General features: G+C 53.0%; 1 protein-coding gene across 7 annotated transcripts in view; it reads right to left on the reverse strand.

Moving 5' to 3' along the window:
* PAX5 (paired box 5) overlaps positions 1–14,078 on the reverse strand; it is a 139,261-nt gene that overhangs the window by 120,268 nt on the left and 4,915 nt on the right. For 5 of the 7 annotated variants that reach the window (XM_064438583.1, XM_064438580.1, XM_064438579.1 and 2 more), the window contains exons 2-5: positions 11,563–11,728; positions 6,863–7,060; positions 2,796–2,860; positions 55–183 (exon numbers count right to left, since the gene is read on the reverse strand). In XM_064438583.1, coding sequence (XP_064294653.1) covers positions 55–183; positions 2,796–2,860; positions 6,863–7,060; positions 11,563–11,728 — 558 coding nt within the window. The remainder of the gene's footprint in view (positions 1–54; positions 184–2,795; positions 2,861–6,862; positions 7,061–11,562; positions 11,729–14,078) is intronic. The other 2 variants (XM_064438586.1, XM_064438582.1) reach the window with 2 other exon arrangements.

A 14,078-nucleotide genomic window follows, 5' to 3' on the forward strand; every position in this document is an offset into this window, starting at 1 on the left:
CCCTCCCCACCACGCGTCAGCACGCACCCCCAAACAGAAAACAGCTCCCACTACCTTCGTCCCGCTTGCGCTTGTTGCTCTCGGTGCCGGGGGAGGCGATTCCCAGGATCCCGCTGATGGAGTAGGACGAGCCGGCGGAGTCGGTGCTGACTGAGGACACCTGGGTCACAGACCCCGTGGAGGCTGCAAGGCAAGGCCGGGCAGTCAGCGGGCAGGGCAACGCAAATGCCAGCCTACCCAAAACCCACCGGCCCCTCACGGCATGACCGAGGCGGGCTGGGGTTCTGCCAGCCACCGCAGCCCTTCCAGCTGGGGAAGGACCTCCACCCAGCTCAGCCCAGCCCAGCGGCATGCCACCGCAGCCCTCGGCAGGGGTGGCAGCAGCGACACGGCCACCCCTCGCCTACACCACGAGGGGCCAGGGCCGTGCACTCCACGAGGGGGGATGCCCTTCCCTTGGCGGTCGGTCGCCTGGTCCTGAGCAAGGCATGGAGGACAGGCGCATTGCTCGGGCCAGCGGACTCCATCAGGCGACACACCAGCCCATGTCACCAGCAAGGTGGAAGGAGCTGGCTGGGGGCACCGCCATGCAGAGGGAGGAGCCTCCCCAGACAGGCTCCCCAGCGAGGTCCCGGGGCAGGCTGCCAGCCCCCCGGCGCGGGAACCTCGGGTGCTTGGTTTGCTGCCAGCGTCCTGCTGGCCCAAGCCACCAGCCTCCAGCCATTGAAGACCCCCAGACAACTGGGGTTGCCCAGGCGCCCAGGGAGAGCCAGCCGTGGGCCACATGGCTGAAAGGCCCTGAGGCTACCCAAAATACGAATTAAAACCACTTTGCTTTAACAGGGCCCTCAAGAAAGGGTGCTGCCTGTGTCCAGCCACAGGCACCATTCGTCACAGCCAACACGAGCCTGGAGATGTCGGCCAGGGCTGCAGACACAGTCCGCGTGATGCTGTGGGAGTCCAAGGCTGCAGGCAAGCAGGCAGAGAAGGCAGCACTGCCACCACCTCCGTCTGCTCACAGGATGAGCCTGTGCTGGCATCTCCCCATGTCGTGGACTGTCGTGGTTCAGCCTCAGCTGGCAACTGAACATCCCGCAGCCGCTCGCTCACACCCCCCCCCACCCCTGTGGCATGGGGAAGAGAATCGGACGAGCAAAAGAACTTGTGGGTTGAGATAAGCACAGTTCAATGATTACAATAAAATAATAATAATAATAATAATAATGATGAGGATGATGATGATGATTATGATAATAATGACAATAATGTTAATATAATAAAATGGAAAAGGAAGGGAAAGGGAAAAAAAAAACACAGAAACATGAACGATACTGCCGCTCACCACCCGTCGACCGACGCTGCCCGTCCCCAAGCCACAATTGCTGCCTCCCTCCCCCGGCCAGATCCCCCCAGTAACATACTGGGCATGACGTTACATGATATGGAATATCCCTTTGGCCAGTTCAGATCCGCTGTCTTAGCTGTGCCCCCTCCCCACCCCGCTTCTTGTGCACCCAGCAGAGCATGGGAGGCTAGAAATGTCCTTGACTAGTACAAGCGCTGCCCAGCAACAGCCCAAAACATCTGTGTTTTATCTCAACATTGTTTTCCATGCTAAGTTCAAAGCACAGCACTATGCCAGCTAGAGTGAAGAAAATTAACTCTATCCCAGCTGAAACCATGACACCCACAAAGCACCGTGCGGCCCCTGAGCATGGGGGTTCCTCTGCAGGACCACGCCCAAGACCCCCAGCCACCAGCCACTCAGAGCAAACCGTGTTGGGAATCTCTCCTGCCTCTACCCACCCCAAGCCCTGAGAAACAAGACTTCTCTGCTCTCTTTCCCGCAAGGGCAGGCAGCACTTAAGCCACCACAGCAAGCCGAGGGATGCTTTTCTGCCTCTGAGACTGTTTGGCATCTCCTGGAGAGAAAGGCTCAGGGCACGGGGCTGCAGCGTGATCTCTCTGACAAGCCCGCAGAGTTCACACAGCTCTGCGCCCACCCCGCCTCGTGGTGCCAGCCCACCCGCGCCGAGAGGGGTCAGCAAGCATTTCCCCGTTCCACAGGTGAGAGTATGAAGGCAGAGAGGAACAGGGATCCCCACCTCCTCTCCCTTCTGCCTGCAGTTTTTGCGGAATGAGGACAAAAAGAAAGCAGCCCTGAGCCCTGACTGAGCCCCTCCGTGCCGGCGGCGGTACCGCAGAGCGACACCGTCAGCCTCACCGTCAGGCTGAGGATGCCTCACCAGCTGGGACGCCCCTCCCAGGGACCCCCTCGGCCAGCATCGCCTGCCTCAGGGCGCAGCATCGCTGGTCTGCAGCTGAATTAAAGTTTGGAAAGTTTTGCTACCTCTTCACTCAAGACTGCAAGTGCACAAAGAATTATGGAAGGGATGGTTGATAGATGAAAAAAACACATTCAAAACTACTTACTGACTAATGATGCAGAAAATGTTATGAATAAGTATCCCTTTCTTGATTTATTACTTTAATTATCTGACATTCTATAGACCCCCATTAGTGGGGGTTTTTTGGTTTAGATTTCAATTTTCTGTCTCATGGTGAAAGCTATTTATCATAATAATCAGTAAAATTCAAAACCTTTTAGCAGTATTTATAAAATTCATTTACTATGTTCAGCCCTTGGAGAATGACAAAGAAGGCGCATTAGCACGTGTGCTGAAGTGTTTTATGCAGAATTATCTGTCCATAAGAATGATTAAAAGTTCTTTAGAATATTTGTAATCCATTATGCTACTTTTTTTTTATATTAGAAAGAAAAAAGTTTTCCTTACCTATGCTGTGACTGGAGGCTGGAACCTGCTGATTGGGTGGCTGCTGCACCTTCGTCCGTATGATCCTGTGCACAGTTGGAAAGAAATGACTCCTTAGCATTAAGCATGCAATTGCAGGGGGCATCAGACACTGATTTTTCAGTTCCAGACACCTACATCAATACAAAAACACCCTCCGGCGCATTATCCCCTCGTCATCCACCGTAAGTTTGGCGGGTGAGCCCAGGACCGTGTCTTTGCCTCCAGCCCCTGCCGTTATGGGCATTTGGGTGACTGACGCCTACACGCCCCTTGGGGTGCTGCAGTGTTTGGTGCTTCGGTCCCTTGAGGGTCTAGTCCCACCGCCCAGGAAAGAGACATCCATTGCTATTAGGGGACCTGCTGGGCCCAGCACCCCCTCCTCAGGGAGCTGGGCACTTCTGGGTCCAGTCGTCCCAGCAGCTGTGGTCTGCACCCTTGGGGGCTGGGACACATTTGCAAGGCTGTCCCTAGACCGCCCCGGGTACAGTACTCACACAGCTGAAGAGCTTGGATAACACAGAAAAGGACCTGCTTCACCAAATTAATATTAAAACAAAAATGTGTTACATTAAATGCTGATCTTAAAAGCTGAACGAGTAATTGTCATCGCCGGGGACAGCCTCTGCTCTGATTTACACTGAGGGCAATGAGGAAAAATTCAGAGATGCAGAAAAATTAGATGGCATGTGTTGTGTTGCAAGACAGAGGGCAGCTGCTGAGAAAAGCTGGGGAGATGCTCTACCAAGTGCTCACCTGCCGATGCACTGTGGAAAAAGCAACCGCAGGGACTGAATCGCCTCCGGAGGTAACAGTGCTGCCGCGACTGCAGCGGAATCAGAACGGGCTGGAAGGGGACACTCTGCTCGCTCACCGCACACCTCCCCACCCAATGCACTCTTCATGCAGTGGCCACGCTGCAGAAGCGCCTCTGCTCTCTTCACCTAACAAACTCTTCCCCTATTTCTGCCTGCCGCGAAGTTGAAAGAGGGGAAAGGAGGGGAGGTGTGAGACGGAGCAGGCGTGGGGATGCGTTCACGGGACAAACAGCAGCGGCTTGCTTGAAAAGTCACGCCGTGAGCTGGTACGGGAACCACCACCTGTGACACCTGGCCCCGTCCCAGGAGAGGACACGCTGCCATCCCCCTCCCCTCCTACCCCTCTGCGGGCTCTGATGGAGGCTGGCGGCGGCTTGGTCTGTTAGTAAGCCAGCTCCCGGCTGCCGGCCCCAGAGTGAAGCTGCTGGGTGTTGGACATCTTCTGTGGACGGGTCCCCAGCAGCAAGCTCCCGGCCACAGGACAGAGCAGCCCGTGTGGCGCTGGGGTCAGAGGGAGCTGTGCAAGGAGCTCCAGCGGGGGAGGGCAGCCGAAGACCTGGGACCCTGAGGAAGACTGGAAATAACACCCTGCACAAGGCCTTCTCGCCAGCGTGGCGAGGGAAGGGTGTCCGGGTCCTCCTGGCACGTAAATGTCTTCATCTCTGGAGGGATAGAGGACTGGAGCACTTCAAAGCAGCTGGGCAGCTCTCAGCTTATTTGAGCAAAACCAATCGCAATGATTAATTAAGCCTTAATCACACAGAGTTGCTCCTGCTGCGGAAGAGTGGCCTATTATTAATATTAATTAATGTTATTAATTAATAATAATAGTTATTATTCACTCATATACGGGGGCAGCACCTCAAATTCATCTGCTAAAAGGCACCCTCGGCAGCGGGGATGGGCCAAGCAGCCTGTCCCAGCGGCCCCGCCGTTCCCCGAGAGCAGCGACAGCTCCCCTGAAGGGACTGGCACGGCCCCCCGCGGGATTCCCTCTCTCCACGCGGAGGCAGGGACGGGGGGAGCCGCGCGGAATCGCCATCCTCCCCTGTGCAGGAATGCCAGCTGCTCAGCTTCACCCTCCCTGCAGCAGGACGGGAACCGCAGTGCACGATTTCGGGTGGGTTCGGGACTGCAGCGACAGGGCAGCACCCGACCTGCACCGCAGTGGTGAATAGGGGCACCGTGCCGTCAGAGCAGGGGTTTGCATCCTCGCCGTGTGACGCCACTACCAGCAAAGCCTTGACGTACACGCTTAACTTTAAATACGAGGATAAATCCCACAGAATGCAGCGTGGAAGTGGGAGGATTTAGCATTAAAGCCAAGTGTTTTGATGTGAATTCCAGGTTTCCTGTCACGATAGTTTGGTGTGGGTTTTCAGGATGTGCTCCTAGGCTGGCAGAAACAATTCTCTGAGTAAACTGACTGACTCAAAAAGCTTGCCTCGTTTTTAAAAAGGGATTTCACACCTTCAAGCGACGGAAAAGATCTTAGCCACAGCCACAAGCAGATGAGAAAGAATGAGAATTCCACCCAAAAAACTTGGTGCTGGATCATGAAATGGGTTTCTGATGCAATGTAGTGGGGGTGTGGAAACACACAGGGACACAGCCAGAGGTAGAGTGTGGAAACTGGCTCAAAACACGACTGGAAGCCGCTTAGTCTCTCATTTTTCTAGAGCTATGACTGCCGCTTTGGTAGGTTTTTGGAGGGTGCTTGACGTCCTACTACACAAACACAGGACTGCTCACAGCAGTAATGCCTCTCACGTGGCAGGGCTCGAGCTGGCTGTTATGGAAGCAGAGTTTGCCCTCAGTTACTTGAGGACAGTCAGAGTGGGATTTTCCTTCAGTTTTCCTTGTGTCCATATGTTTTCTTGAATCCTTCCTAAAACTGAAAATGCCGTGTCCGTAGGGTTCTTGAATGCTGCTCTAGAGTCTCAGCAACTCAGGGGCTCCCAGGCAGCAGCAAAGGCTGTGCGTGAACTGACCCATTTTTGCTCTTAAACATGCAAACATATGACTCAACGTTCAGTTCGGCAAGGCAGAGACACCGCTCTCCGCTAACGCTGGGGAAGCCGCTCCGGCTACTCAAGCGGCAACTCCATGAATGCAAATCAGGTTGGGATAGCCAATAAAAGAATATTGCATCAATTTATTTCACGTCCATGGACACAGATGGGACTTTATAGCTAGCTGCATTCAAAGAATTTGCATGCAATCACACAAGTGAAAACCATCTCACCAGCATGGTGAGGTCGAAGCCGGGCACGGAGCACATTTTCCTGAGCGAAAATGAAAGGACCCTGCTTGCCAGGGGTGTGGATGTGCATGAGGCTGCCCTAGCGCTCTGCCTTCCAAGTATTAATCCCTTATTATCAGTCTGGCAGGGCGAAAGGCGGAACGGAGTATTTCACTGGGGTTTTTGACCACCAGCTTTAGACATCCTTCAACTCAGAAGGAAGCAGGGGAGTACAGAAGGTGTGACTGAGATGGCGGGAGGTTAGTACAGCTCCAGACCCCTCTGTGCGCCCAGTCCTGCCTGGCAAGGCCGGGGCAAAACTCCCAAATGTGGGCTCTAAATTAGATTCTCCTGCATTGTTTTCGAAAGCGATTCACGGCCACGTAAGTGCATCCGTGTAACAAGCAGAGGGCTGAGGCACTCTGAAGCTACTGACCGAATTCCCCTGGTGACACCTACACTGACACTAGCAGGGAGCACCCAGCACCATTCTGGGCCAACTTCAGCAAGACGGAGCAGGCATCAGGAGGACAGAAGTGGTTCCTTAGACCTGTGCCTGGGGTCCCCTCTCCCAGGCGGCCTGGGCCCCCCCTTTTCCCAGACGACTGCTGCCCCGCTCGGCAGCCACCTGACCTTTGCTCCCACGGGCAGCACACCCCTCTGAACCCCCTCCCCCTCGAGCAGCCCTGAGGCCTCATTCGGAGCAAAGAGGCAGGATCGTCACCCGCGAGGGCTGCAGCTCACGGACTGGGGAAGGCAGCGAAGGCCAGCAGCAGAACCTGCCCCCTCCTAGGGAATGCTCATAATCTGTGACGCTCTGGCCGCCGAGGCGACCCCACGGCTGCTCCCCTGCCCCAAACGCACCGTGGAAACACGCGCAAGCTGCGTTTCGTGCAAACAGCCCCAAACAGCCAGCCGTACTAGCAAATGGGGATTCAGTGACAGCGCTTCTGAGCAGCGTCCCTCCCCAGGACCAGACAGATCTTTACCTGTTAATCGAGCTGACGCTGGGCACGGTGTCGTTGTCACACACTCGCTCAGCAAGGAGTCTATCCCTGATCTCCCAGGCAAACATGGTGGGATTTTGGCGTTTGTACTCTGCGATTTTTTCAACGACTTTGGGTGTGGCGACCTTTGGTTTTGATCCTCCAATCACTCCAGGCTTAATACTCCCGGTTTCATAATACCTGGGACAGCATCCAAAACAAAGCCTTAGTTATCACAAATAGACAGAGAACATGCTTTGAGATTTATAGAGAACATAATTTCAAGGTAACCAAACCCCAGCAAATCCTGAGATACATCTTCACTTCCATATACACATTTTCTGCCTATGTAGTGCTTTATCACCTAATAGATTAACTTATAGTAATTGGAATTGGGCCTCGGGCTACAATATGTATTTTTCTGTAATAGCAAGACAAAAGAAACAATGCAAGATTAAAGGGTATGCCGGGATCCAAAATTAACTGAAAATGTGTGTTATTAATCAGTGGTACTGGCAATAATAGAAACAAATCACACCAAAGACCACTTTTTGCGCTGGACTCTTTTGTAGTAAATTACTGTTTCTATAGAAATTCTCTGTTATTAATATCTACGGCTTGTTTCTGTTTCATGGTGAAATGAAAGCTAGGTACTGTGTTTTATTTGCACCTCCGGAAAATATATGCCAGCATATCTTTTTCCCACCTTACGGTTTTAATATGCATATTATGGTTTTAATAGTTAATATTTTTCAAAACGTATTCTTCTTAACATTATGTTTTTAGTAGTTCCTATCACAAATTTCATGGGAAAGGGAGCTGCCCATGCTCTAGAGGGGTCCAGCTGGTGTGGGGGTTGGTTTCCGTGGCCAGTCCTGTGGCCCTCCCTCAGGCACAGCCACCTTTACCAACACCAGCAGCTCTGCTGATGCCACACTGAGAAAAGTGAAGGACTGGATCCCTAAACAGACAGAAATCTGCCAGATTTCTTCACATATAAATCACACAGGAGCAACTGGCTTTGGTACCATTGCAACAATACACCGCAGCTGACATCCCCGGCCCCGTAAGTCTCCCCTTTTAATAAAAAAAAGCCTTGATGTGCTGCTAAGAGACGAAGTCGTATCTTACCCATTGAGGGCTGGAGACCAAGAACGAGACCTCTGCGCTGCACTGTCAGGGAGCGCGGTGCGCGAGGCACCCTGCCGGCCATGCACTTCTTTGTATCTTGTGAATTTTTCATGGCCACACGAAAAATAAACCCTGTGCCTACCTGCAACAACTGCCCCGAACTGCCCTGATCGGGCACATCCTTTCTGTACAGAGCAGTCCTCGACTTTGTGAGCCTTTCAAGCCCACCGAGCTGCATGCTCTCAGCAGCTTAAGCGTGTCCACTCAGTGCTCTGTGCCCATATTTCTGAGCTAGTAGGGAGCTCAGAAAAGGCTCCCAAGTAAGAACGTAAGACCGCTTATTAATATATTTTCTCTGCAGCTACCTGACATACACATTATGTGGAAAAAAAAAAAATTAATTCCCCAATCTTTGCAGCGTGAGCAGAGCAAAAACAGCCTGTGCAGCCAAAGTCTGTCTCACTGTAACACGCAACCATGTTCATCAAATTTCTGCCAGGCAACCGGTTTTCAATCTTTCTGGGAGAGCTCTGTGTGCAGGGCCTAAAATTCCTTTCAAGAGACTGACACCGCGTTGTTTGTACATATTTTTAGATATTCCAGATGCAAATGGGGGCTCAGATCTACCAGCCTCCATGAGCCATTTAAGCAATATTAGTAATGGAAAGCGTCAAGTGTCAGAGATTGATTAACCCTCCCGGTGTCGCTAACTGCAGCTTTAGGGCAGGGGGGTAAAATTCAGCTCCTCCTGTGCTTCCCAAGGACATGAGAAAATGAACTTGCAACAACAAACCTACGAAGACCTTGCACCCCCAGCCTCAAAACCTTCGCTGCTGACACCGCTCCTGTGAGGAAGGTGTAGAAGGAAGCCAGACAATACTGTGAATGCCACCAAGCAAAAATTCATAGTTTTCTTAGTCAAAAACACGGATTTAGCAAACATTCCTTGGTGTCTTTTGCCAACAGTGCCTCCCTGCAGCGTGACATGGTGTCTGTCGACCGCCCCACGACCCCAGACAGCCCAGCTGAGCAGAGCATCAGCCAGCAGCCTGGGAAGCCATGACTGTGAGGGACGGTGCTTCCCACGGTGACTCTGCCATGGCAGGTAAGCTGCGACAGCAAAGGCCCTCGCCGCCACGACGCTGCGGCCGTGGCGAGCTCACCGGGGGACAAAGCCCGGGTACCCTCTGGACAGCAAGACCTCCACTCCCAAATGCTCTAACCGCTGACCACCCACCCGCCCTCACCACCTCGAGCCTGCAAAGGCATGCACGCGGCAGCAGAAAGTCTTGCCTCGCACAGGAGGGTGCAGGATTGGGCCCAGACCCTTTTCCCCGCGCGGCCAGGATTGCTCGCTGCGACGGGGGACAGCTCTCGCCCAGCGACTCCCCTGACGCCTCCCTCCTCTTTGCCCTCACAACGATCCTGGGTGCAGCAAAGGGCCTGCAGACTGCACAGCTCGGGGTCCCTGACTCCTGTCTCCATCTTAAAGGCAAGGATGGCTGCAGCCAGCTTCATTTTATGCACATCAGGTCCGGGGCTTCTGCCCCCAGCAAGCTGCCGATGCAGGTGAAGAGTGGGCACCCCTGCGGTGCCCTCCTCTGAGGGGTGAGAGTTTCACTTGCACTGCCACTGCTGCTTCCCTGCCTCTGGATTCTTTTTTAACTCTATGGAGGGCTGAAAAATTCCAGCCATAAAATCCCAAATGTAAGGATTCACGATAAAGATTCCAGGTTTTCACACATGCGTGCGCACATGCAAAAACACACACATACACACATAGAGCTGCAATTACAGTGACATTTTACCCACTGTAATTATTAGTTATGAAAATAATGAGCTATGAAATTCCAATTTATTGTTGACAACTTTAATGACAAAGCTCCGGAGCCTCGCTCTTAGCTCTACAGTGCAAATACATCTAATGGTAAATTTATTCCAACTATCAAAAGTGAAACCATCAGACATTTGCCTTGTAGGCGAATAAATCGCCCCTTTCTTAGCCGTACGTTGGTCCTGATGGGAATTGGTGGGAAGTCTACTGCAACAGCGCCCATCGCCTGGCGAACCGCGCCAGCCCGGCTGGGAGCTGGAGCCTGTGCCGGCAGCGGATGCAATGCAGTAACCGAGTGAAACGGCCCATGATGGGCAGGCAGGTCTCAGATAAAGCCCATGGAAAGTTCTACGCTCTAAAAGAGTAAAGGCATCGATGTCCTCAAACCCACGCCGGGAGGAATGCCTTGCAGGGGAACGCATCTCCCTGTGACAAAGGCATGAGAGAAAAAGCAGGGAGGCTGAGGGTAACCTGCACGCTGGCTCGTGCAGCTCTCGGAGCACACCGCGGGGGCTGAGGAGGTGGTGTTCGCCATCAGGGCGAGTAGAGGTAAGAGGGGGCTGTGGGGAAAAGCATGCCAAGAGCTATGAAACCAGGGGCCTGCGACTTCACCAAGTCACTCTGATGCTGAATGCTCAAACGGCCACTGAGTGATTGTACGCGCTGCTAAACCAAGCAGATCCCCTGTGTGATACTACAAACCAAAACTGCCTCAGCAGTCTGCAGCTGTGCTATGTCCAGGGAAGCAAACTGGCTAAAACTTGGAAAAGAAACAGATGCTAAAAATAAAAATGCTAAGAGTAAAATTCTAAACAATGAAGTGAACCGTGAAAGTTTCATAAATAGCTCAGAAATTAACTTTTCCATATTACCAAGGAAAACATTTTCTTACCAAAAAAATGTTTTCCTTAATAGAAGTTGCTCACGTATCTCAGAATACCTGGAGCCCAAAACCATTTTAATAATGTGATCTGCACAAATTATATTCAGATTTTTTCACAAGATACAAAGAAGCAAGGATGGTATTTTTGACCGGAGTGTCTGTCAAATTTTAAAACGAAATCAGGAAAATATATGAATTTGGAGTTTATTTAAGCACTTAATAGTGGTTCTAGCAGGTCCAGCCTGAACAGGGGGCTACTCCCAAAACAGCCAAAATCAAGATGGTTGATAGTTACTTATGGTATTCTGTGCTCTAGTTCAGAATGTATTCCGGCATATTCCGGCACAGGAGTAGAAAAAGATGCCGAAACAAACAGTGGGACAGATTGTAAAATACCCTTTGTGAATGAATGCTCGGCAGTGTTGATGTATATATATCATATGTAATGACATTACTGCTAAAAGAGAGTCTTCTTCAGAAAGCAGAGCAAGTAACTGGCACAACTTGTATTTTTTTCCCATTTTAGTGAAGATAACTGCCAGATTTCTCTATTTGTTCGGAACTGAGAGGTGCAGGATATATGCCATCTGTAGAGCAAACACCCTCCACGGGGCGTTTTGCACTCCATGTTACAATTATCCATTAAAAACTGTGAAAGGGGCGAACGAGAGATAAGCATAGTGGCACTTTTTCCCCCACATCAGGCATATAAAACCATGGGTGGTCAGGAAGCCCCTCTCCTCACTGGACTGATTTCCTGAGGTTTCTACCATTCTCCATTTGTTTGCAATTAAGGGACCAGCATTGACACTTCTCCCCTGACAGACCCAGAAGGATTCGTTGTCCCCCCTTTACCTGCCAAGTATTTTGCTGACGCAGCCGTGGCTGACTCGGAGCTGCCGGGAGATGTCACACGGCCGGACCCCTTGGTGAGCAAGCTCCACAATCCTTTGGCGAACGACATCTGGGAGGGGGCGGCCGTTCACAAAAACACCCCCCAGCTGATTCACGCCTCCATGTCCTGAAACACACAGGGGAGGGGGAGAAGGGCAGGAGAAGAAGAGCTGTGTGAGAGATGTGGGATGTTTCCCCGCAGCAGATCCCCCCAGCCCAGCACTCCCCAGCGCTGGGCATCACTTCCCCAGCGTCGGTCCAGCCTCCAGCTGCTTTTCCCCAGGCGCTGCACGGAGGCAGTGACGGCTGTGCTGCCTGCGCTGCCGCAATGCCACTCGCCGGAGGGGAGGACCCTCCTGCATGAAGGCAGATCGGGCCCCCATGTTGGGAAATGGCCACGGGAAGCCACGCAGCGATGCCCACCTGCCCGGACGTGGGCCACCCTCCTCCTGAAGGCAGTGGCCGCGTGGCCCGACCGCGAACTCCAGGGGCAGGCCTGGTGCTGCCCCGTGGAGAAGGGGCTGCTCCTGAGCCTCTGTCTCAGAAGCCAGCTGAAAATAAGGCTGGGTGATCGCTCAGCCTACGCACTGCTTGTGTCTAAGCACAGAGGGGATACCTAAAATGAAATACTTGTTGGGTTTTTTTCCAAATGCCTTGACTTAATCAAGAGCAAAGAAAATAAACAGAGCATGATTTCTGCTCTTATAATTTCCAGCAGTCTTGGCAGATACTATGATCCCACAAATAAAACATGAACACTCAGGCAAGCCCTGTATATTATTCCTTTTCTAGCAGATTTGCACTGTTCACCTTTAGCAAGGTGAATCATATATTTGGTGGGAAACGGGACCCACTTGGATGAATCGTAGTGGAACTATGTAAAATCCACGAACATGTAATAAACCCATGTACCAAGTGAGAAAATATAATTAACCCTCATGTTGTTAATCATCCAAACTACTTAGATTACACAGGAGTGGAGAAACTGAAAACAAGCAATAGGGGCAGTACAGATGCCAGTTCTGGAACAAAAATACAACAGAAAATCTCTCTATTTGCACAGGGCTTGAATGGTACTGAATAAGCTGACAAGCCAAATGCCTCAGTGTTTAAAAAAAAAGATTATATAGAGCTATTTTTATTTAAATCTGGCCATTTCACCATTGATAAACTGCTGTCAAACTTCGCAAACACCTTCTAAAACTGTCAGGACACATAATGAATCCACATGAAATATGTGATTGCTAAAGCCTGTGGCAAGCAGACAAGCGTCTGCTCTGCCTTCATCGGTGCAAGAGACAGAGCTCTGCCAGCAGCCGAACTGGCTTCCAGCTCGCCCGTCCCTCCTGCAGCCGCAGGGTGCAGAGAGCAGACCCCCGGCGTGGGGCTGCCTTCAGCTGCCCCTGCCCAGGGAGCTGCCGGCAGCGCCAGGGAGGCACCAGGGACAGGATGGTGCTGCAGCCGGAGCAGGGACAACTTAGTGGCTGAGGCGCACAGGAGCAACCCCGCAATGCTGTGGTGAATGAGACCTGGGGCTTCTCACCTTTTATTGTACAAAATCACGCACAGTGCGTTCAGTGTGAATGGCAAGATCCTGCAGCACAGGGAAGGGACGGGAAGGGAAAAGGAAAGAGAGGGAGAATGAAAGAGGGAAGGGAAGGGAAGGGAAGGGAAGGGAAGGGAAGGGAAGGGAAGGGAAGGGAAGGGAAGGGAAGGGAAGGGAAGGGAAGGGAAGGGAAGGGAAGGGAAGGGAAGGGAAGGGAAGGGAAGGGAAGGGAAGGGAAGGGAAGGGAAGGGAAGGGAAGGGAAGGGAAGGGAAGGGAAGGGAAGGGGAAAAAGGAAAAGGAAAGGGGAAAAAAGGAAAAGGAAAAGGAAAAGGAAAGGAGGAAGGAAAGAAGGAAAGGGAGAGATAGAGAGGAAGAAAAGAAAGGAAGAAAGAAATGGAAAGAGAGAAAGCAAGCACTAAAACACGCGTTTCCTCAGGGAAAGAGCTGATGCTCCCCCCGCAGCCAGCTCCCAGCCCCCGGGAGGCCGACGGAGGCCGGGCCTGCCCAGGCCGAGAGCATCCGACCCTGCAGCCACCGGGGGAACAAAGGCCGGGGCCGCCGCCGTCCCTCCGCCGCGCCGGGGGACCCCTCCCTAAACCTGCCATCGCCTCGGGAAGCGCACCGGCTCCCGGCCCAGCTCCCGGCCCGCCCGCCGTCCCTATCCGCCGGCTGCCGCGCTCCCCAGACGGCTGCGGCGGGCGCCGGGAGCCCCGTCGGGCCGGAGCGCTGCGGAAGGCGGGGAGACACAGGGCTCTGGCCCCCGGCCCGGGGTGGGGCTGGGGGAGCGGGGCCGATGCGCTGCTCCGCTCCCCGCTTCGCAGCCCCCCGCAGGGAGCGGGGACGGGGCGAGACCGGGGGGGGAGGGGGGAGGGAAGGGGGAGCGGGGGATGGAACGGGGGCCCGGCCCGGCCGGGGCACCTGCGACCGGGG

The sequence above is a fragment of the Phalacrocorax carbo genome, chromosome Z (genome assembly GCF_963921805.1).
Source record: "Phalacrocorax carbo chromosome Z, bPhaCar2.1, whole genome shotgun sequence".
Taxonomy (NCBI): domain Eukaryota; kingdom Metazoa; phylum Chordata; class Aves; order Suliformes; family Phalacrocoracidae; genus Phalacrocorax; species Phalacrocorax carbo.